The 25,166-nt window shown below is 38.8% G+C and overlaps 1 protein-coding gene across 1 annotated transcript in view; it reads left to right on the forward strand.

The window, feature by feature from the left end:
- Window positions 1-661: 661 nt before the first annotated feature.
- Window positions 662-25,166, forward strand: part of LOC103606556 (zinc finger protein 569-like) — a 61,099-nt gene continuing 36,594 nt past the window's right edge. Inside the window, 8 exon segments of the mRNA XM_008591133.1 lie at window positions 662-785; window positions 5,449-5,510; window positions 6,300-6,344; window positions 12,550-12,676; window positions 14,210-14,302; window positions 16,165-17,114; window positions 17,116-17,173; window positions 17,176-17,272. Coding sequence (XP_008589355.1) covers window positions 5,493-5,510; window positions 6,300-6,344; window positions 12,550-12,676; window positions 14,210-14,302; window positions 16,165-17,114; window positions 17,116-17,173; window positions 17,176-17,272 — 1,388 coding nt within the window. The 5' untranslated portion in view covers window positions 662-785; window positions 5,449-5,492.

Genomic DNA, 25,166 nt, shown 5'->3' on the forward strand with positions numbered 1-25,166 from the left:
CTACTGCCATCTCAAAGGGAGAATACTGCTGAAACCTGGCTTTCCTTCAATTAAAGCCTAAGTTTAATAACCTATCTCAGTAAATACACACTAGGTGCTCAACAGACATTTACAATTATTATCCCTCAGACTGGGAAAGTGAGGCAACGTGACCTAGATCAACTGATCTAAGCTCTCTGTGCCTCATTCTCCTTATTTGCTTAATAATAGGGAGGGCCTTCCCTCGCCCCCTAGTCCCCTTCCTCACCTTTGTGCTTCGCACCTTCTGCAGCATTTCCATTTTTTACACATTTCAGGTAAACGGGTACGCTGACTCCATCCTGTTTGCTTGTAATTCTTTCAAAGTTTATGTCTTTGCTCCCGCATTGTCCCCATACACCTTTTCCATAGCTCCCGCATTCCAGTACTCACCTGCCTGCTCTCAAGAATTCTCTACCGTACGGCACCAACACTTACACGAAACATGGCGCTATCCACAGTTCCACTTTCCACTTCATGGGCGCGGCCGGTTAACCCCCGTCTCACGTAACAGTCCAGAAACTCTCGCGATAGGGTCGAGTCACGGGCTGAGCCAGCTTCCTACGTAACACGTACAGTCCCTCAGCCCCGGCACCGGAAGGGGCGGGGCCGTAGCGCTCTGCTGAGGACAGTGGAGGAGAGGCGGGAAGTTGAGGAGTCCGATGCTCAGAATAGATGTAATCCGCTGCTGCGGTGCTGGAGTAGGGCGTCTAGTTTGATCAGCGATTGAGCGTCTGCAGCGGTCCGTAATTTCTGGCCCTATTGTGGTTAGTAATTAAGGGGGCCTGTCCCAGGCGGTGATTGGCGCCCTGTGGGATTGGGTATCTAGTGGTGCTGCTGGTGGTGGATTCTGGGGAGGGTCAGCGACTGCTAGGGGATTTGTGGGGGTTAGTGATTGGGCATGTCTGTGCGAGTGATTCTGGGTCTGTATCACGTAGAAATGGTTGGTTAGGGGCATTTTAGGAACCCAGTTGGGGTGGGGGGAGTGTTTCTAAGTGGGGGCTTAGTGAGAAACTTGGGAGGCTGTGCGAGCTTGGGGAGAAGCCCGCGCGTGGTCAGCGATGACAACAGTTTGCATTCAGGCCGCACTTGGCACATATTGTCAGTTGGGCTTTCTTATGTGGCTTTCTTATCTTCTATGCCGGTGAGGATGTGAAAGTAGGGGTTCCCATAGGTTCTGCTTCCACCCTTAGATATGTCTCCTGAACGGACTTGAGGCGGTTTATATTCCCTACTGTCTTGTAGCTAGTGTGAGAAAGCAAAATATTTTGACACCAAAATATATTTCTTTGACAGATTTCAAGAGGGCTAGTTAAGAGTGACTGGAAAAACAAGACTGGCCAGAAGCCTGTTTTTTTGTTGTTGTTTTTGTTTTTATTGGGGGTTTTTTTGTTTGTTTGTTTTTTGGAGGTTTTTTTTCGTGGAAAGAAATTTACATCTGTAAATGCAAACAGCCAGGCTTCCTTTGAGACACCCTTCATTTGGCTACTATCTATTCTTTCTGAGGATAGCTGTGAGATTACCTAAAGTATTTTCGTTGTCATACAAGAAGTCTCTGGGGCTTGTACCTCCCCCCACCTTTTTCTCTCTCTCCCCCTCTCCCCTCTTCCGCTCTTCTCCTCTGCCTCTCTGCCTCTCTCCCCCTCTCCTCCTCTGAACACTGGCATATAAGCTTTGTACCCGCATGGGACATTTGGAACATTACTGTTTTGTGATTCCCCCAGGTTTTGGCTTCTCCTGGAACGTTTAATAAAATTTGTTATGCCTTGTCTTCACATTGATCTAAATTTGACAGTGATTTTTATTAGTGAACCTTAAGAGGTCAAGAAGTTTCCCTTTGCCCCTACACACTAGCTGAGTACATTAAGCCCAAGTTTCTCATCAAAAACCCTTTCTCAGGCCGGCCCGTGGCTCACTCGGTAGAGTGCGGTGCTGATAACACCAAGGCCACAGGTTCGGATCCTATATAGGGATGGCCGGTTTGCTCGCTGGCTGAGCGTGGTGCTGACAACACCAAGTCAAGGGTAGAGATCCCCTTACCGGTCATCTTTTTTAAAAAAAAAAAAAAAAGATCTGCTTTCTTTCACTAAACTATTAGAACTGTTAAAATGCCACTTCACCCCACTACACTCAGCTTCTCTTATCAACATTGTGCTATGTGTGCAGTGTAAACGGTACGACTTCTCTAGAGGACATTCTGGCAGTATAGACGAAACATTGAAATGCACATGAGTCTCTGCCCAGCCATTTCCTCTCTAGCAATGATTCCTGCGGAAATGACTAAGAAAGGCCTGTGGTAGTTTCCATCCCAACTCTTCAGCAAATACCCAGGAGGGAGGATGACATCCGTGATTCGGCTGAAGCATAGCGAGTCACAACCTGGGGATCCAATGCTGTGGGTCTCTTTGTGTCAGCTTCTACCTTTACACTCAAGACTTACAAATCTGTAGCATCAACATCTCTATGAGTTACTGACAGACACCTCAATCTCAGTATGTTCAAAATATCAAAACAGTTTATCATGTTCCTTATTGCTACCCTACCTGCTCATCCTGCTGTTTCCTACATCATGGTGAATGGCACCACTCTTCATCCACATGGCCATACTAGAAACCCTGGAGATACCTAATTTCCTCCTTCCACCCTTCTCCCCATATCCAGTTTATCTTCAAATCCTGGTGATTCTTCCTCCTTGACTTCTCTCTGATTTTTCTCCCCATTTCCACTTCCGTGTCTTAGTTCAGGCTGCATCATCCCTTGCCTTAAGCCTGAATCAAAAAACAACAACAACAGTGTATTAGAGTGTTGGACACTCTGGGGAAGTCAGAAGAAGGGATGGCTGATTCTATCCAGGAGGCATCTGGAAAAGCTTTCTAGAGAAGGTGACATTTGAACTGAGCCTTGAAGGAACAAGTTTACCAGACAGAGAAGGGATAAGATCATTTCAATTAGTGCCATACCCACTCTGTGCTCTAAACCTTGGTTAAACAGTCTGCTTAGGAGCAGGAAGAATGGAAGATTCTTGGGGGAGAAAAGAGGAATCTGATGAATTATCTAATGTACTATGTCTGCTGGGGAGATAGGTTTGTAGAAAACTCAGCCATTAAGACAAAAATTAAGTCTAGGGAAAACAAAAAGTTGTACAATAAAGGAAATGTAATTATGTAAACAGTGAAAATTGATCTAACCAAAATTGTGATGTGAAGGGAAATGGAGATGGTAGTGTAAGAGGGCTGAATCCTCAACTTCAGTTCTAAGAAACTAATAGGAAATGTTTAAAGTTGATAAGTCAGTAAAAAATAAATAAATAAAAATAAAAAATAAAGTTGATAAGTCAGTTTTTAGAAGCTACTAAAAGAGTTGAAAGTAATTGGCCCTGAGGAGCAGGAATTAGGGGTAAGGCAGAGAATGACTGTCTTTCATTTTGAGGGTTTACAATTATGTATATGCTTTAGATGAAAATAAAAATTAATTTAAAAAGTGGAAGTAAAATAGTACCCAATTCCTAGAGTGATTTTGAAGAATAGATGAGGTACTCTATGTATAGAGCTATATACTGCCTAGCAGGAAATAAACACTACATAAATGTTAGATGACGATGATTATTACAAGGCACAGTGCTACATACTTTTCAAAAAATCTTTCTTAGTCATCACTGTAATCTTGTGAGGTAGGATCTGTCATCTTTACCTTCACAGAGGAGTGTGAGATTTAGAGAAATGAGATAGTCTTACTCAAACTCTTGTTGATATGTATATTAATTCTACCTAAATTCATGCTTGCTCCAGATCTTGTCTTTCCGGTATTTGATGCTGTCTAAACCACAGAAATAGACTAAGTACTCTACTTTGTACCCTCCACAAAATTTGGCCTGGTAACCTATCCCTCTAAGCACCTCTAGGATTGGTTTGAAAAATAGATGCCAAATGACTCAACCAAACAATCATTATATTCCAGGTTATTTGCAAAGCCCTTGAATTAGATTACCAAATTGAAGCCACTGTGCCCTTCCTTCTGTCTTTAGCTGTTTTGTATCCCTAGCAACCTTTTAAAGACTTGGAAGGTCCAGTCTATTTCTTGAGGATGAATTCACAGGGGGAGACAGGGATCTGGAACCCTGGGTAAAGATACATGAATTTGCCCCCAAGTCAGCAGGGTCTCAGTGGGATAGGGGAAAAAAAAAGAAGAGACATCCCAGATTTCAGAGCTGTCACTAGAGTTTCGGGACAGAGGCAGAAGAGTCACTGCACAGAACACGCACTAACATTTTTAGACCTGGAAAGCTAGGTGATAAATTATGTTGTAATGGGAGATCCCATTCCTATAGATATAGGAGAGGTGAATATCATGGGAAGGTGGGGGTTTGAAAGTGGGAGGCTGCCACAAGGACAGATTCACTGTAAAAATGGATTCTTGGTATAGATGGAAAAGGATCACCAGCTCCCAAGTATATTGTTCCCCTCCCTAAGGATTTACACATGCTGCCTCTTCCTTCACTTGCCTTGTCAGTTTTCAGATTGAGTTTGTTCTCATACCATTTCCATTGTCAACTGGTATTTAGTGAAATGCTGATTCCCCGTATACCCTGACCATGGCAGAGGAAAAAAAATCACTTTAATTTTTATTTTATTGAATGTCCGAATGGTAATATTTGAGGTATTTTCCAGTCGTACCTCCTTATTTCAAAGATTAGTGAAGCTGGACCTAAGCGAGTGATATGCTTATCCAGCTTTTTAGTCTGAGAGCCTAGGCCTAGAGCCCACCACAACACAGTTCATCAGTGACAAAGCTCAATGAAAGTTCCTCTCAAGAAACTACAACCAAGTGAGAAGAGGCAACCAAAAAGATGGACCAGATCCATACAAAGACTTGTATGCAAATGTTCATAGCATATTACTCATCCAGGTATTCATCAACTGGTAGACAAATAAAGGTGGTATATCCATATAACAGAACAGTGTTGAGTAACAAAAAGGAACAAACTACTGACACATGCTGCAACGTGGATGAACTTTGAAAACATGCTAAATGAAATAAGCCAGACCCAAAGACTACATATTGTATGACTTCATTTATATGACATTTTCAGAAAAGGCAAATCTATAGACAGAAAGCAAATTAGTGGTGGCCTGGGGCTGGAGGTGGGAGCACGGATTGATTGCAAAGAGGCATGAGGGTATTTTCTGGAGTGATGGAAATATTCTAAATCTGGCTCGTGGTGATGGTTGTACAACTCTATAAATTTTCTAAAAATCATTTACAATGGGTGAATTTTATGGTATGTAAATTATACCTCAATAAAGCTGTTTGAAAACCATAAAGACCAGTTTCTAGAAAAGGATGAAGTGACATAAAAGTTTTCTGATCCATTATGTTAATAAATAACAGTGACTATTGCAGCTTATTGAATTCCTGTTTGTATTCTTTCAGTTAAATTGCCTCTGGTGAATTGTGCCCTTTAGAACTTCTTTGATATGAGCTTGGGTAAAGAGGTCAGTAAAAAATAACTATTTTTTAATTTTTTATGCTAAAAATAACTATTATTTTTTATTTCAAAAGTAATATAAGTTTATTCTAGAAAAATTAGAAACTGAAAATGGCAAATGCAACTTAATAGAAATTATTTGTAATCCTCCCACCCAAAGGAAACCATAAACATTTTGATGTATGCCCTTTCAGACACTTTTTTTCTTTTAAACTGGGATTATATATTACATTCTGTTTTATAACTATTTTTCTCACTTTGTAATACAAGAAAAAATTTTCAGGTCTGTAAATACTTTCCTAAGACATCATTTTTAATGACTATAATATTCTATCTTTTCCATAATTGATTTAATCAATCCCTATTATTAGACATCTAGGTGATTTCTACTTTTTAGGTGATAAAGCAGCATTGTAATGAATATCCCTGCAGATATAACGTGTATGTCCACAGTTATTTTGTCAGAATAAATATCTAATGATAGACTTGTGGGGTCAAAGGTGGAGAAACATTTTTAATGTATGAATAGAATACAGACATTCACATCCTCAAAGGAAAAACATCATGTATTGATCTTTTCAAAACTGTAAGTTAACAGGTTGATGTTATCACAACATAATCCTCTGTGGTCTCTCTGCAAGAAACCTTTGAAAGAGGAAGTCTCCAAAGGGTAGTCTTTTCTGGAGTTGATTATAGGGATTTCTAGGCTGATGATTTGGGGGATCAGGACAGGCCCAGACTCTCAAGGCTATCTTCTTTTTATCCCCTAACTGCTTATCCCAGCTTGTCTTTACAGATATCTGCCCCTTCTGAAGAACAGCAGAAAATGACCACATCTCAGGTAAATGAGCTATCTATTTATACACAATTTTGTTTTCCAGTGCAGTTGAGGCAGTTTAAAATAATTCAATTAAATGAAAAAATTGTAAATAGAGATAAAAGAAAGTAGATCTTAGATCTAGACAAAGGAAACTTGGAACATAATCATATAAGTTATAGGATCTTTCATAGTTAAAGTTGAGCATATTGTGTTTAATTAAATGATTTGCATTATACATTAAATGTGATAATGTCTCGGGAAGTAAGGATTTTCTGGCATTTAGGTTTGAAGTTACTCTCTTGATAAGTCTGCATGCACTTAATGTGGTAGACAATGTCCTTAACGTTTATTAACCTATGATAAATTCCATAGCAGGTTTCTTTTTAGTGCTTTCTTAAACCATTTCTAAAATTAAACATAGGCTTAATAACAAGGCAGAATTCAGTGAATTCAGTTCTTCTGGGCAGTAAAGTTATGCGGTCCAAGTATACAACTTTGACAGTCTGCCTTGATCCAAGAATAAAATCTATAATGGGGGGGGGACAGCATTTCTCAACCCTGGGAGTGTGTAATGTTGGTCCAGGGGATTCGTGTCATTAAAGGTAATAATAGCATCAATTTTATATAGTTTTTAACAAGTAAATAAAGTAATCAGATATTTTTCTTTTAAAATGCAATAGGCTGAGAGCCTCAAAGTGCATATCAATTGAGCATGCTTAGTAGATAGTGGAGCTCAAATGAATGTGCTCATTTCTGTTGGTTTATCACTCAGCTAAACACTGCTAGCCAGCATCACGGTGGTTGTAATTGTCTGCGGTTTTAATTTTTATTTGAAGGGTGCATATGTTGTTTAATTTCTATCTATAATATTCTGCTAGTTATACACATTATGTAACATATAGCTTCAGTACAATAGTCTTCAAAGTGGAGAACACACATTCCTCAGGAGATGTGCAATTTGATCCTCTGGGGTATGGGGAGAAAATATGAGAACTTCTATTTTTTATCACTTTGATGACCATAATATTTCAGTATTAAAGTACGTGTATATAATTTGTGTTTTTTTAGAAAGGTACATACTGATGGTGCATAGTTTTTTTTTCCTTAACCAAGAAGTGTCTCTGGTTTTAAAAATTTGGGGACTTCTGGGTATGTACCATTGCTACCAATGTACGTCCTTATTTCCAGAGATAATTTTCCTTCACCCAAGCTTAGACACCAGCTCCCATAGTCATATTCTAGATTTGTAATTACCAATAACTGTACCACCTCAAAGCATTTCACCCTCTGGTCATTATTTCTGTGTTTCTAGCCCATTTACTCTAGTATGTTGATGTAGCAATTGCTTACTTCCATCTAGACCTCTGATCTGTTGACTCTCCATTTTTTCACTATCCATTACGTCCCTTACCCCACTTCTGATCTCTCTTTTCTCAGCTCAGATTCCATGTATCTTGGGTTTTGGTCTGAGCAACTGTCATCCTGTTGAAGTCCTATTACCTACTCAGTATTGCCACTTGGATATCTATTATAATAGATACCTCAAACTTAACTTGGACAAGTAGAATTCATTTTTTATGCAATGAAATATATATAACATAAAATTTGCTACTTTATTTTTAAGTGTACAATTTACTGGCATTAATTATATTTGCAGTCTTGTACATCCATCACCAATATCTATTTCCGAAACTTTTTCATCACCCGAAACAGAAACTCTGTACCTATCAAGCAATAACTCCCCATTCTTCGCTATGTACTCCCGTACCCCAGGCCCTGGATGTACTTGAATGTACTTTCTGACGCTATGAAATTGCCTGTTCTACATATTTCATATATGTGGAATTATGCACTATTTGTCCTTTCTTGTCTGACTTACTTCACTTATGTTTTCAAGGTTTGTTAATGTTGTAGTGTGTATCAGAACTTCATTCCTTTTTAATTACTGAATAATATTCCCTTGTATGGGTATATCACATTTTGTTTATCCTGGTCACTTGAGTTTTTTCTACCTTTTGATTATTGTGAATAAAGCTGCTTGTATTGGTGTACAAGTATGTATTTGAGTACCTGTTTTCAGATCTTTTGGGTATATGCCTAGGAGTGAATTGCCGGGCCATATGGTAATTCTATTCTTAATATTTGGAGTAACTGCCAAATTGTTGTTCACAACAAATCCTCCATTTTATATTTCTTTCTTTTTTTTTTTTTTTTTTAAAGATGACCGGTAAGGGGATCTTAACCCTCGACTTGGTGTTGTCAGCACCACGCTCAGCCAGTGAGCGAACCGGCCATCCCTATATGGGATCCGAACCCGGGGCCTTGGTGTTATCAGCACCGCACTCTACCGAGTGAGCCACAGGCCGGCCCCTCCATTTTATATTTCCACCAACAATGTATGAGGGTTCCAGTTTCTCCCATCCTCACTATGCTTGTTATTTTCCCTTTTGTCAATTTTAGCCATTCTAGTAGGGATGGAGTGGTATCTCACTGTGGTTTTGATTCGCATTTTTCTAATGACTAATGATGTTGAGCATCTTTTCATGTGCTTATTGTCCACTTGCATATCTTCTTTGGGGAAATGTCTAAGTCCTTTGCCCATTTTTAAGTTGAGTTTCTTATTGGACAAATAGTATTCTTGATTTTACCTTTCCCCTCTGCCCAAACCTGCTCTTTCTCATTCTCTGGACTTTATTGAGATACTAATTGCTTAGATCAAAAGCCAAGGAGTTTTTTTTTTTTTTCCTTTTTGTCTTTTTTCATGACCAGCAACGGATCGCAACCCTCAGTGTTGCGCCCGCACCGGCCTGGGACCGGCAACGGGATTGCAACCCTCGGCGTTGCTCCCCGCACCTCGCTCAGCCAGTGAGCGGGAACCGGTCTGTATGTGGGATCCAAACCCTCGGTGGGAGCGCTTATCCAGTGCGCCACCGGGCCTGCCCAAAAGCCAAGGAGTTTTAATTGATTCCTCTCCTTCCTTCATACAGTGTCTTTTACATATATCCTGGTTGGATTTGATTAACATCAACTTAAAAAATGGAATTTTCTTATTGGAGTAGAACTTAATCATGGTTCAAAATGTAAGCAACAGTAATCTCAACAGCACTTTATTACTAACTGTTCACAAATTATTCCATTCTTTTTATTATCTCCAGACATGCATTTAAAAATAAATTGGTTAGATTTAATATTGCTTATGTTTTATTTTAATTTAAACTTTAAAAACATTGGTTTCTATTGTTTTTAATTTTTCAGAGTTTTTTAATGGAAAAACACAAACATACATAAAAATTTAGAGAATAATATAATAAACCACCTATACTTTTTTATCTATCTTCAACAATTATCAATATTTTACCAATCTCACATCTTTCCTTCCTTCCTTTGTTGGGAATATTTTAAAGCAAATTATATATGTGGTATTTCACTGGTACACACAGGTTGACTATCCCTTATCCAAAATGGTTGGGACCAGAAGTGTTTTGGATTCCCCCTCCCCCCCCAGATTTTGGAATATTGTGTATATATAATAAGAGATCTTGGAATGGGACCAAAGTCTAAACAAGAAATTCATTTATGTTATATACAATGAAGGTAATTGTATACAATGTTTTTAATAATTTTGTGTTTGAAACTATCAGAAAGCAGGGCCGGCCCGGTGGCGCACTGGATAAGTGTGCCGCTTGGGAAGCGCGGCGGCGCTCCCGCCCGAGTGTTCGGATCCCACATGCGGACCAGTTCCCGCTCACTGGCTGAGCGAGGCGCGGGAGCAGCGCCGAGGGTTGCGGTCCCGTTGCCGGTCCCCGGTCCGGTGCGGGGGCAACACTGAGGGTTGCGATCCGTTGCCGGACACGGAAAAAGACAAAAGACAAAAAAAAAAAAAAAGAAAGAAACTATCAGAAAGCAAAGGTGTCACTATCTCAGCCACCCATGTGGACAATCTGTTGTTGTTTGGCATTACCATCATTCCTGACTCTGAATTTATATGCTACCAATAAGCAATCATTTCCTCACACTTATTTTTATTTATTTGTTTATTTATTCATTCATTTTTCAATTAATTTTTTTATTAAATCAAAATTGATTATACATATTTTGGGGGTTGAACATTGAGATATGTTGATCAAATCAATATTACTAGCATATATATTGTTACAAATCATACTTATTCTTTATGCCCCTTGTCCAATCACTCCCCATCCCCTTCTCCGTCCCCTCTCCCCCATCTAATTACCCTAGATTTCTTCTCTCCTTCCAAAAGAATAATGGTTACTCTGTTAATTTGTTGCCTAGATGATCTGTCCAATGCTGAGAGGTGTGATCAGGTCCCCCAATATTATCACAGAGCAGATACTTCTTCTATCACTCTGAAATGGGCTTTGTGGAGAGAGACATCCTCTTCTTTTCTTTATCTCTGCTGGTGACTCTCCTTGTGACATTGCACTCCAGTGGTAGGCAGACTATCTGGTGGTTGTGGCATCTAGCCACTTTCACAGCATTCATAGTTATTGTGGTGGCTGTGGTGAGCCACTGTCATGGAGGTGATGTTTTTGACATGCTCCTTGTCGCTGGCAGTGTGCCTGGTTGTGGGGTGTGTCTGGTCCCTGGCTCCATGTCCCAGGCCCCTGGGCGGGGCTACGAGGCACTGGCAGTTTGCCTGGTTGTGGGCAGGCCACGAGGTGCTGGCGTGGTGTGCCTGGTTGTGGGAGGGGGTTCTGGTCCCCTTCTCCATGACTTGGGTCCTCACACTTATTTACAAATAAGTACTTAACAGTAAAAAATATGACATACCATTTATACAGTAAAAAAATAATGTGTTGAGAATAACTAAGCAGCAGAGTTTCATCACCAAAATATATGTATCACGGGCCGGCCTGTGGCTCACTCGGGAGAGTGCGGTGCTGATAACACCAAGGCCCCAGGTTCGGATCCCATATAGGGATGGCCGGTTCGCTCACTGGCTGAGCGTGGTGCTGACAACACCAAGTCAAGGGTTAAGATCTCCTTACCGGCCATCTTTAAAAAAAAAAAATATATAGATATATATATATATATGTATCAGGTGAACAGACAACAGGCTTTCAGACTCTACCTACAGTACTTATTTTGACTAAAAGGCTACTGTACACTGAATTTTATTTATTTAGGTGAGAATAAACATAAGATGCAATTGAGGGACTAGGAAGTGGGTTCTCTAGGGTGAGGAGGCATTCTGCAATGTTAATGTCCTCTTTTCACCACTATTACAGGTTGAGTGTCTTTATGTGAAATGCTTGGGATCAAAGGTGTGGATTTTTCCACTTGTGGTGTCATGTTGGTGTTCACAAAGTTTCAGATTTTAGAGCATATCAGAATTTGTATTTTCAGATTAGAGATGTTCAACCTCTACTTGTTTTGTCGATTGTTGGTGTTACTGTCATTTTATGATAAATGATACTGATTTTTCTTTTAATATTTTCCTTTTAAAATTAGCTTCTTTCAGTAAAAAGACTGAGTTGGGGGCCGGCCCGTGGCTCACTCGGGAGAGTGCGGTGCTGATAACACCAAGGCCCCGGGTTCGGATCCCACATAGGGATGGCCGGTTCACTCACTGGCTGAGCCGTGGTGCTGACAACACCAAGTCAAGGGTTAAGATCCCCTTACTGGTCATCTTTTAAAAAAAAAAAAAAAAAAAAAAAAAAGACTGAGTTGGGTTAAAACTATTTAGTTAATTATAGTGCAGGTGACATGCAGATATGGTAAAAATTCTGAAGGTGGCATAAATCGTGTTTTGGGAGAATTATACTAAAGTACTCACATTTTTCTTGAATTTTCTATGTTTTTTAATGTCCCCATGTCTTTCTTTCTTACTTTTTATTTTTATTCATTTATTTATTTTTTTCCTGACCAGTAAGGGGATTGCAGCCCTCAGCACGGTGTTGTCTGCACCATGCTCAGCCAGTGAGCACACTGGCCATCCCTATGTAGGATCTGAACCCGCGGCCTTGGCACTCCCAGCGCTGCACTCTCCCGAGTGAGCCACGGGGCCGGCCCCTTTCTTACTTTTTTTTAACGTAAGTTTTGCTTCTCCCACATAGTAGAACTCAAAATTAGACTCATAGTAAATATCTTCTTTAATTTATTACAATGAATTCTGCATGTTGAAAACAACAATAAATTCCCATACATCTTTTACACATAACCCAGTGGTTTTCACTCCAGATTAAACAAGAATGTCCTGTTACAGGGATTTGTGTCATTCAAGGATGTGACTGTGGACTTCACTTGGGAGGAGTGGCAGCAGCTGGACTCTGCACAAAGAAACCTATACAGGGATGTGATGCTGGAGAATTATAGCAACCTTGTTTCAGTGGGTAAGGACATTTTCCCTCAGAGAGTACCTGTGTTTGATACCTATTGCTCTATAACAATTACCCCTAAATTTAGTGGCTTAAAACAAACATTTTTTACAGCAACTTTGGGAGGTCAGGAATTTGTAATGGCTTAGCTGAGTGGTTCTGGCTGTGGTCTCTTATGTCATTGCTGTCAGATACTGGCAGGGGCTGCAGTCATCTGAACATTTGACTGGGGCTGTAAACTCCTTTTTCAGGATGGCTCACTTACATGGCTGTTGGCAGGAGCCTGCAGTTCCTTGCTATCCATTGGCAGAAGACTTCAGTTTCTTGTCATGTCAGCCTCTTCTCATAATATGGCAGCTAACTTCCCCCAGATAGAGTGACCCAAGAGAGAGCGCAAAGAGGAAGTTGCAATGCCTTTTATGACCAAATCCCCACAATCACACCATTGCTTGTATCTTATTGTGTTTGTTAGAAGTAAGTTACTAAGTCCAGCCCATGCTTAAGGGAAGGAGAATTAAGATCCACCTCTTGAAGGTAAGAATGTCAAAGAATTTATGAACATATGTTAAACCTACCAGAGTACCCAATTGACTGCCTTTCCTTTCTTATTTACTAAAAGCTTGTGTCTCTGAATGGTTAATGAGCTTAATGGCACAAAAGAATATTAACTTTTTAGTACCAAATACCATGCTCTACCTCTCTAGTGAGCTTGGTTAGAAAGAAACTAGATACTGCATCCTGCTAGTTCTTTGGAGGCTAAAGATGATAGACTGGGCCTAAGTTGTTCTTAGTTTTTATAAATTAATTGAGGTTTAATGTATATAGTAAAGTATTCAAATATTAAATATATAGCTTGATGCATTTTTTCATATGTATACACCTATCTCACCACTACCTAGATCAAGATATACCCCAGTAGGCTCACTTGAGCCCCTTGTCATTTGCCTCCTCAGAGGTAAGAACTATCCTGGTTCCTATCACCACAGATTAGTTTTGTCTGTTCTTGAATTTCATGTAGGTAGAATCACACATATAAGTTTTTGTTGTCTGGCATTTTTCATTTGATGTGTCTGTGAAATTTATCCCTGTTGTTACATGTAGCAGTAGTTTGTTCCTCCTTATTGTTGTGTCATGTTCCATTTAATGAGTATATAGTAATTCACCAGTTTATCCATCTTACTGTCAGTGGTCATTTGGTTTGTTTCAGGTCTGGGCTATTATGAATAAAGCTGTTATGAACATTACTGGGCATATGTGTATTTTTTGGTAGAAATAAGCTTTTCATTTCTATTGGGTATATATGTAAGAGTAGAATTGCTGAGTCATAAGTCATACATATATTTAGCTTTAGTAGATACTACTAGACAGTTTTCCAAAGAGGTTATGCCGATTTATGTCCTGTCAGCAACATATGAATGAGAGTTCCTTCAACATTTGGTAATGTCAGTCTTTTTCGTTTAGCCATTCTAGTGCATATGTAGTGGGCCTAGTTCTAGAATGGTTGATTGTCCACTAATGCTGAAGTTCTGTATCATTTCTCATAAACAGGTTATCAGTCTCTGAAGTCAGACGTAATCTTCTTGTTAAAGCAAGCAAAACCGTGGATGGAGGAGGAAAGAATCTCAAGTTGGGCCTATGCAGGTAAGTGAGAACCTAGCATATTGGAGGCAGGGAAATAAAATTCCCATTGATCCATGAAATATTATTTTTCTTTTTTTGCTTTTATATTTATATATCCTTCCACCTGTACTCAAAATCTTAATATGAAGTAGTAGCTTCAAACTAATATATATAGTTCAAAGTTATAATACCAATATCAATACTTGAGAGAGAATTAATTGACCATTTAAGATTTCTGTATAGTTCTTCATGTTTTTAGAATAGATCCCACTAAAGACATATAGTTAGAGGACAGAGTTCAAAGGTTGCTTGGAATAATTCTTCTGTGGTTATTTTATCAACTTAACATGTAGTTAACTCATTTCTTTCAGTTTGTGTTCATTTTAGAGTTTATTTTTCTTTTTGATTAAATTTTATTTTCTGAAAACATAAAACATTTTCATGTTTCAAAAATTAAAGCTATATAGAAAGATATTCTCACAGAAGTCTTGGCTTTATTCCTGTCCCTTCTCGTTGTTTTCCTCAATCTCCTGCACTGTAGATAGCCATTTATATTGCTTTCTGGTTTATCTATCCAACATTTCTCTATTTTTTTTCTTTTAAATAAGCAAATACACACATATATACTCTTTTATGTCATAGTATGGGAAGTTTCAAGCATACACAAAAGTAGAGGCAACTATAATTTCCATGTACCTATCATCCAGCCTCAGTAATTATCAACATTTGAAAATCTTCTTACATCTGTTCCTTCCCACATCCTTTTTCTTCTGAGTATTTTAAAGAAAATTTTTTCTCATTTCTCCCTGTTTTTTGTCCATTCAGTTTTTATTTTTCAAAGTTCTGATTGATGGCAGTTTCTATGTTCTTAAATGTTTGTTTGGATAGATTTAATTCTGTTTCATTGCAAATTTTTCTTCTGTTTCATGGCTAGTTTTTTTGTTTTTGTTTTTTGCAGAGGACAATTTCCTGTATGGATTTCTGTACAAATTCATTTCCTGATTTTCTGTAATAGTTCTCTACGGACTGGACTTTCCTTCTTTACATTTTTATCATTTCATGGTGTTTTTACAGCATTTCTAATTTTATAGAGCCCTTTCCCGTTAAGATAGCAAAGTCTAAGGACTGTAGAAGAGCTCTTACTTTCCTTCTTTCTTTCTTTCATTTTTTCTTTCTTGGTCTCTCTGGTCTTGCAGGACCCTAAAATTGCCCCCTTTTTCTCCTTTTTCCTATCACCACCACCCAATTACTAGTGGGTGCTTTTTCCTCCTTTTTTGCCTTTTTTCTCCCTTTGAAACTATGCTATTCTTTTAACTCAGGCTTGTGCCCTTTAAATAGAATCTGTTCAGACTTGTTCCTGGCCCTTTATATGTCATTTGACTTTTAAGATGCATGTACTTTAAAATCCTTTCCCTGTAATTGTTCTCTAAGTTGCCTGATTATTTTTAAGTATTTCTAGATTTAGTGTGGATTTAATCTTTCCACTGGTCACTTGAACTCATCCTCAGGGCCCTTTGTTAGCATCCATCCTCTGTCTTTTCTGTAGTTGTTTTTTGGTCTGCCTTTGCTATGCACAGAGCCTTGTGGTGGAGTGGGGGTGAGGCAGAAGAGTATGGGACCATGTAGGGCCATGACACTGGGTTCATTAACTCTTCTTTTTCCACTGCTCCCCTGCCCACTTTTTTTTATGTTTGTTTCTTCTTCTATCTTTGGGTTTATTCTTTATCTTTGTGTCATATTATTAAATTTCAAAGCTGACCATACTCGTTTCTAGCTATTTCCATTAAAATGAAAAAATTTATTTGGTGGTTGTTTTCATGTTTTGTTTTGTCTTCAAAGCTGAAGAGCAAAGCAATATCATTTATGGTTGGGCTTTCTTTCAGACTTTGAAATTAGACCCGAAATTAAAGAATTAACTTCAAAAAAGAGCATTTCTGAAGAAGTGATACTCCATAACATGATAGTATACTCAATTTTTGAAGACTGGAAACTTGAAGATGAGCTAAATCACCAGGAAAACCAAGACAAGCTTTTGAACCAAGTTGCATTCGATAATAGTAAGTTGCTGACTGAGGAGATAGACCATGAGTGTAATGCACTGGGGAAGGTAGTTCCTCTGAACAGAACATCTAGTGAACACATGAGAACCTTTATGCAGAAGTCACACCTCTTTGTACAACCAAAAATTACCAGCAAGAAACCATATAAATGTATGCAGTGTGGGAAAGCCTTCAGTGGAAAGTCAGGACTCATTGTACATCAAAGAATTCATACTGGGGAGAAACCATACAAATGTAATGAATGTGAAAAAGCCTTTATTCAGAAGTCACAACTCACTGTACATCAGAGAACTCATACAGGAGAGAAACCCTATGAATGTAATGAATGTGGGAAAGCATTCATTCAGAAGTCAAACTTCATTATTCATCAGAGGATTCACACGGGGGAAAAACCCTATGAATGCAATGAATGCGGGAAATCTTTCATTAAGAAGTCAACACTTAGTGTGCATCAAAGAGCTCATTCTGGAGAGAAACCATATGAATGCAATGAGTGTGGAAAAGGCTTCATCTGGCGTTCTCAGCTCATTGTACATCAGAGAATTCATACTGGGGAGAAACCCCATGTATGTAATGAGTGTGGAAAAGCCTTCAACAGGAAGGCAGAGCTAATTGTACATCAGAGAATACATTCCGGAGAAAAACCCTATAAATGCAGTGATTGTAGAAAAGCCTTCAGCAAGAAATCTACTCTCATTGTTCATCAGAGAATTCATATTGAATAGAAATTCTTTTAATGGAATGAGAAAACCTTAATTCAGTGATCAGAACTTCAATGTGTATCATAGAATTCATACTGGCTAGAAATGTTATGAATGTAGTAAATGTGGGATGCCTTTAACAATAGTTCCAGAACTAGTAAGCACCAGAATATTCATACTGAGAAGCAACTACACAAACTTAATGAATTTGAAAAATCATGTTTCAAAAAAGAACTACATTGAACATCTTGGTTCAAAACTAATGCAAAAAGTGTTTTTAAGTGTGTTAGAAAAATCTTAATGACTTATTGACTTGTTTGCTGTGAAGTACAAATTTTTTTAATAAGTTGATTAATCAGAACAACAAAGTGTCAAACACATGTGTGGTCATTCTGCAAGTGATGAAGGAATGGCATTCGTAACCCATGTAGTCTGTTGGTTGGAGGCAGATATGGATTTTCACACTACCTTTTCACACTAAATGACACCATTTTCCCCACATCTTATAATGCAAAATGTAAAATTACAGACAGAAACAGAAAAAGCAATATGGTTTGTTATTTAACAAGATAGTAAAAAAAATTACATATAACTTCTCCCCCACTCTTTCTTGATGTGTAGAGAGTTACGAGAGGATGAAGCCAATGTGTTTATAAGTACTTCTAAGTCAGTGGTAGACTTTTTAAAAATGTAAAGTTTTTTGTAAAGTATACAGAAGTAAGAAAGACACACAATAACACAAGACTGAAATAGGACAGCAAAGTGGCAATAGACAGTGTGGTGTATTCCACACCTGACAAATGTAGTTCTGCACAAGGAACTCCTGTACATACTTCTGTTAGTCATGAACTAATATAGTATTTACACAGGTACTGTTAAACATAACTTTAGTTTTTTGTATCCTTGTGATGATCAGAATGCATTTGTTTAAAAAAAAAAAACTTCCTTTATTGGATGTTTCTACCACACAGGCATTCATTCTGTTCAGCAATTTGGCATTTAATCATTACAAATCTATGATCTATGATGTACAGCAAATCTATGAGACTCGCCTTATCTCCATCTTATAGATGAGGCAAGTGGAGCCCATAGAGGTCCCCTGACCCAGCTAAGTCCACATGGCTAGTAAGTGGAGAGTTAGGACTCAGACCTTAGCTTCACACTATTCTGTCCCACTGGGGATATGGAGTGATGGGAGCTGTGTTCACTTCAGCTCCAGATAGAACTGAATTTAATATGATCAGGCATCATGGTATTCTGTATCCTGTCCCTGTATTATATTGAATAAGTTAATAAGAAACATTCATTTTAAAGGGGTTATAAGATTCAGATTTCTGATAAGTACAAGCTTTTGGAGATACTACAGATTCTTCTCAATTTACAATGGAATTACATGCTAGTAAATCCATTGTAAGTGGAAAATGTCCTAAGTCGGAAATGCATTTAACATGAACATCATAGCTTAGCCTAGCCTACCTTATACATGCTCAGAACACATTAGCCTACAGCTGGGCAAAATCATTTGATCCAAAATCTGTTTTATAATAGAGTGTTCAATATGTCATGTAATGGATTGAATACTGTACCGAAAGTGAAAAACAATGTGTGGGTACTCATGGTATGGTTTGCTACTTTATCACTTTCACACCATTGTAAAGTTGAAAAAAATCTTAATTCAATTCATCCTAAGTTTGGGACTGTTTTATATAGCCACTATGATCTCAACTTCTCTTTCTATTTACCAGGCATTTCTACTTTCCACAAGATTATTGGATTATTTTACCATCATTCACTCTGAAATCTGTCTTTCAGAGTTTTGGTTTACTTTGGGTCCTTATGGTTGAGCAAAATCATCTAACACAAAGCCTATCTTATAATAAAGTTTTAGATATCTCATGTAATCTATTGAATACTGAAAGTGAAAACCAATGGTTTTGCACCATCATAAAGTCAAAAATTCTAAGTTGGGAATGTTCTGTGTGTTTTTAGAGGGATTGTGTAAGGAATATCTCTTTTGCTGCCCTATATGTTTCCTTGTGACCAATTTAAACATTAGAAATACTGTTATTTTAGTTTGTTTGAAACAAATCAATCTTTGCTTTATTGAGCTGTCATTTTATTTTCACAGTTTTTCTTATAAATTCTGTTATTCTCTAAGGCATAATTTCCTTTTAAAGCACAACCTAACCTTACATAAGTTATAAATATTTATTTGTCAAGTAATATTATAAAAAGGGACTGCTATCCAAACCTTTTAGCCTTTCCTTGAATGAAGATGAAATTAATATGCTATATTGAGCTTTATCCTAATTTTTCTTACATCAAATATTTCCTAGATTTTAAATTAAAAATGTTTTTTTTTGTTGGTTTTTTTTTCCTTTTTGTCTTTTTTTTTACTGACCGGTAACGGGATCGCAACCCTCGGTGTTGCGCCCGCACCACGCTCAGCCAGTGAGCGGGAACCGGTCTCCACATGGGATCTGAACCCTCAGCGGGAGCGCCGCCACACTCCCAAGCGGCGCACTCTCCAGTGCGCCACCGGGCTGGCCCAAATTTAAAATGTTTTAAAACTGAAAATAGTGAACAATGGTTTTGAAATGAATTGCAGTCATATCTGCAATCTAAAATTAACAATGCTACAGTGCGCCGCTTGGGAAGCGCGGTGGCGCTCCCGCCGAGGGTTCGGATCCCACATACAGACCGGTTCCTGCTCAATGGCTGAGCGAGGGGCAGGCGCAGCACCGAGGGTTGCGATCCCGTTGCCGGTCCCGGTCCGGTGCGGGCGCGACACTGAGGGTTGCGGTCCATTGCCAGACACGAAAAAAGACAAAAACAAAAACAAAACAAAAAAAACAATGGTTTTGTTCATCATTTTTGAAGATGAATGTTGAGCTGGGACTGTAAATTATGATACTAATTTTCTAAACATGTCAGAAACTAAAATATCTTTGTATGTCTTGCCCTTCAATGTTGTCATCTTGGAAAACTAAATGAAAATGTGTTATGCAGTTACACCAATAATTTGTGGAACTCTTGTCTTAGAATTTCCTTCAGATACAGCTTACCTGTTATGTCTTACCTGAAACCAAGTAATATTTTCAGAGAGCATTGTATCACTAGAGTTCGTTGTCTTTCTAGTCCTTATCCCTTCTCCACTATCACCACCACCATCCTATTAATTCTATGCATGACTTCAGCAAGAAAAGAGCTCGTATCCCTTCTATAGTAATTTTAAGTGTCAGATCCTAAGAAGACAATATCTTTGTCTCAATTTTTGACCTTTATGGTCTCTTACACACAGCTAGTATTGCCATGAGCATTAAATAGGCAGGAAGTTCCTGTACTTCACCTCTTTACTTACCTTCTAAAATATTTGATTTTTGAGCCTTACTTCCTTTTTTCCTCTTTAAAATACTACCACCTTTCTACTTCAATAATATTACTGTTACTAATAGATATGTATTGGGATCTATGAATCAGTTACTATTCTCATTTTAAACAATTAGAATTTGAGGCACAAAGAAAAGTAACTTGCTATGGTCACATAAGAAACCACATCTCATACTCAGGGACTCTGAAACATTAACACTACACATAAACACTTAGATACTGCAAAATTTTCAGGCAGACTCAAAAGTTGTGACAAGCAGGACTACTTTGAAAATGCTGAAAATACATTAAAGTGGTTTGCAAATTAAATATTTAAATAGTTAATCATGGGCCGGCCCGTGGCTCACTCGGTAGAGTGCGGTGCTAATAACACCAAGGCCCCGGGTTCGGATCCCACATAGGGATGGCCGGTTCGCTCACTGGCTGAGTGTGGTGCTGACAACACCAAGTCAAGGGTTAAGATCCCCTTACCGGTCATCTTTAAAAAAAAAAAAAAAAAACCAGCACATTCTAAATCAAAATATATGCAAAATGACTTACTAATCTTTATCTAGGGTGAGATGGTCAAGCAATAATGTGTAGGAAATTCCCATACATTAGCAGAAAAGGGGAAGGGAGCTTCACACGGAAATGAAATCTGTTCCTGGTTTTGCAGGTAAACTGCAGTTGCTTGTGGGAGACATGGAAGAACAGGAGAGCTTTATAATCTGGCTGGGAATTATTTCCTTGTTCAACTGAAAGGTGGCTTCCAGGTCAAGTGTAGTTATGCAAAGCACCTTTTTAATAATGGGTATAGTGCTTTGTAAATACTAGTTTGTAATGTAAAGGAGATGAATAGGTTTAAAATCATAGAATAAGTACCACTTAATGGGATTGAAGTGGAAAGGGAATGGTTAAGATTCTAACTATCATCCATAAAGAGAAACCCCAAAAATGAAATGTTGACCTATAAGAATGGTTTTATTTAAAAATGTCTTAAATGACATTCTTGCTGTCATTGCATTTGTCATTCATTGTCTCTTCCTTCTTCCCTGAGTTCTGTTCTCTCTGACCTAATATAGCTTCATTCTGTTAGAGCTGCCCCCAAATACCTTGAGTAATCCTTATGAAGACCATCACAAGAGACCTGGATTTTTGTCAGCAGGGACGGAGACCATTAAAAACACACACACAACCACAATTCTACTTCCAGAATGGTGGCATGAGGAGGTCTTTGTTTTCGTTCTCCAGTAAAACATCCTAACTGGTGAAAGTGACAACCATTAAAATCCCTGGAAATTGTCCCATGGCACACAGCAAATGAAGAAATATTTATTCAGGAAAATCTAAATCTCATTAGTAACAGTGGGAGTCTGTTGCACTTGAGCCACAACCCACCTTTCCCCTCCCTTTTCCTCGGTATCATGGAAGCTCCATTCTGGAAAGGTGTGGCTAAGAAGACAGAACTCCTTCAGTACCTAGTCAAGGAGAACTGTATTTCCCCCCACCCCACCCCCATGAAGAAAAGGGCACCAGCATTTTTCATCCCCTCAAACCCTGGTCCATGTTGTGGAAACTAAATTCCAGGCAAGTACAGCTGAGAGGTCAGGGGCTTCATACTTCCACTGAGCCCCTACTCAAATTCTATGCCAGGTGTAACCGGAACTGAAGACTGGAGCCCCTATCACCCTTGCCCCAGCTTGCTTATCCAACAGAGATTCTGAGACAGGAGAGGCAAGCTGAGAAGACCAGAAGCTTACTCATAAAGCAGAAGTGTCACCCCAGGAGAAGTGGGCCACCATCCACCCCAAACTCTAAAGCAATGGCTCAGAGGTTTTACCCAGAGAGAGAGGCAGGCTAAAGAACAAAGAGCTTCCAAGCTCACCCCAAAGAAACTGACTTTATTTAGAACAGTATAGGGAAGTCCAAGCCTAAGGGTACACTGAAAAACAATAGAGATCTTGGTGGTAGGTACTTAAGAGGAGGCTGGTAACTCCATGAAGGCAATAAGCCAAACCATAGGCCATTTAGTTTATCAGAGAACCAGCAAAAGAGCTCTCCTGTAGTCAGAACAAACCTCAAAAATAGATGTGATAGTTAATACTAAGTGTCAACTTGATTAGATTAAGCAATACTAATTGGTAAAGAAATCATTTGGGGGGCCGGCCCGGTGGCGCACTGGATAGTGCGCCGCTTGGGAAGCGCGGCGGCGCTCCCGCCCGAGGGTTCGGATCCCACATACAGACCGGTTCCCGCTCACTGGCTGAGCGAGGCGCGGGAGCAATGCCGAGGGTTGCGATCCCGTTGCCGGTCCCCGGTCCGGTACGGGGGCAACACTGAGGGTTGCGATCCGTTGCCAGACACGGAAAAAGACAAAAAAAAAAAGATTAAAAAAAAAAATCATTTGGGGCATATCTATGAGGGTGTTTCCAGAAAAGATTACCAAATGAGCCTGAGTGGATGAGGTGGGAAAGATCCACCTTCAATATGGACGGGCACCATCCAATCCACTGGGGGCCCAGAGAGAACAAAAATGGAGAAGATGAATCTCTCTCTATCCACTGGAGCTAGGATATACTTTGTTGTCCTGTCTGTGGACATCAGAACTCAAGACTTCAGCTTTTGGGTTGCAGGACTTATAATAATGGTGCTATTGGCTTCCCTGGTTTTGAGGTTTCCAGACTTGGACTGAGCCATGCTACTGGCATCCAGTTTGCAGACTCCTCAGTCTTCACAATTGTGTGAACCAATTCCACTAATAAATCCCCTCTTGTGTATTTATATACATACCCTATTTGTTCTGTCTCTCTGGAGAACCCTGACAAGTACAATAGGCTTAAGAAACCACACCTGAAAATATGGAGCAATTTATTCTCCAAGGCATTGTTGAAAACAGTGCTGGCAGTGACCTGGCAACTAGTGGAGCCTAACAGATGGGTGTGATACCAACAGGCAGATGGCTTAATAGAGAGATTGAAAAGAGACACAGCTCTGCTAAACCCATTGTCATTCCAGAGTGACTGTACTCATGCCCAAGGGTGAACCCTCTTATAAAGTGACACAGTCACACTGTAGAGGGAATATACAGACTAAAATAGACCAGCCAAGTCACTAAATAAACAAGCAAACAACAACAATAAACCTTTGGGGAAATCCATATATGGAGTTGTTACAATATATTATCTGAAATATGCACTTTTTGACAAAAATTATGAGACATGAAAAGAAACAGGAAAGTGTGACCCAAACATGGGGGGGGGGGCAGAGGGAACAAGCTTTAGAAACTGTCTTTGAGAGGACAAATATATCAGGCTTAACAGAAAAAGACTCAATCAGAGGTCATAAATGTGCTCAAAGAACTAAAGGAAACCATACTTAAAGAAGTGAAGGATGCTGTGACAAATTCTCATCAAATAGAGAATATCCATAAAGAGACAGAAATTATTTTAAAAAGCAGGAATATTCTGGAGTTGAAAAGTATAATTTAAATGAAAAAAATCACGAGATGGGCTTAACAGTAAATTTCAACTGGCCGAAGAAAGAATGAGTGAGCTTGAAGATAGATTGATAGATATTATGCAACCCAGAGGACAGAAAGGAAAAAGGAATGAAGAAAAATTAACACAGCCCTAGAAAAATGTGGGATGTCATTCACAACATATGTGTAGTAAACATTTCAGAAAAAGAGAAAGGAAAAGAAAAAAATTCTTGACAAAATGATGCTGAAAACTCCCTCAATTTAATTTTAAAAAATTAATATACCCCTCTAAGAAATTCAATGTATTCTAGAAGAATAAATGGGAAGTCTCACACCAAGAAACATCATATTAAATGTTAAAATCAAAGAAAGGGCCGAGCCCGTGGCACACTCGGGAGAGTGTGGCGCTGGGAGCGCAGCAGCGCTCCCGCCGCGGGTTCAGATCCTATATGGGGATGACCGGTGCGCTCACAGCGCTCATTAGCTGAGCGCATTGCGGCCGGTCTCAAAAAGGACAAAAAAAAAAAAAAAAAAAAATACAAAGAAAAACATCTTGAGAGCAGCAAGAGAAAAATAACTTGTCATGTAAAAGGGAATCCCAATAAGATCAACAGCTGACTTTTCATCAGAAAAATGGAGGCTTATTGCTTCTCAGCGTTTTGGCTAAGATCAAGTGCAGTATCTGTTATTATAAGAAAAATGGAGGCTACAAGGCAATGGGATGATATATTCAAAGTGCTAAAAGAATTGCCAAACAAGAATGTTATATCCAACAAAACAATCTTTCAAAATGAATGCAAAATAAAGACATTACCAGATAAAAACTGAGAGAATGCATTGCTAGCTGACTCCTCTTACAAGAAACAATAAAGGAAGTTCTTGAGGATAAAAGCAAGTGACTCCAAACAGTAATTTGAATCTACACATGCACATGCACACACAGAGAACAATAAAGGTAATTTTTTTTTTAAATACTCTATGCCAATAACAGATAAAATAGACTTCAGAACAAGAAATATTACCAAGCATTAAGAGAAACAATAATGATAAAGGGCTTAATTCATCAAGAAAACATAGCAATTCTAAGAGTGATTACAACTAACAGAGCTTCAAAATGCAAAAATCAGAAAACTGACAGAACAGAAAGGAGATTCAGACAAACCCACAATTGTAGTAATAGATTTCAGCACTTTTTTCTCAATAATTGATAGAACAAGTGGACCAAAAAAAAAAAAAAAAAAAAAAGAGCAGGAATAGGATAGATGTGGCCAAAACTA

The sequence above is a fragment of the Galeopterus variegatus genome, unplaced genomic scaffold (assembly GCF_000696425.1).
Source record: "Galeopterus variegatus unplaced genomic scaffold, G_variegatus-3.0.2 Scaffold6685, whole genome shotgun sequence".
NCBI lineage: Eukaryota > Metazoa > Chordata > Mammalia > Dermoptera > Cynocephalidae > Galeopterus > Galeopterus variegatus.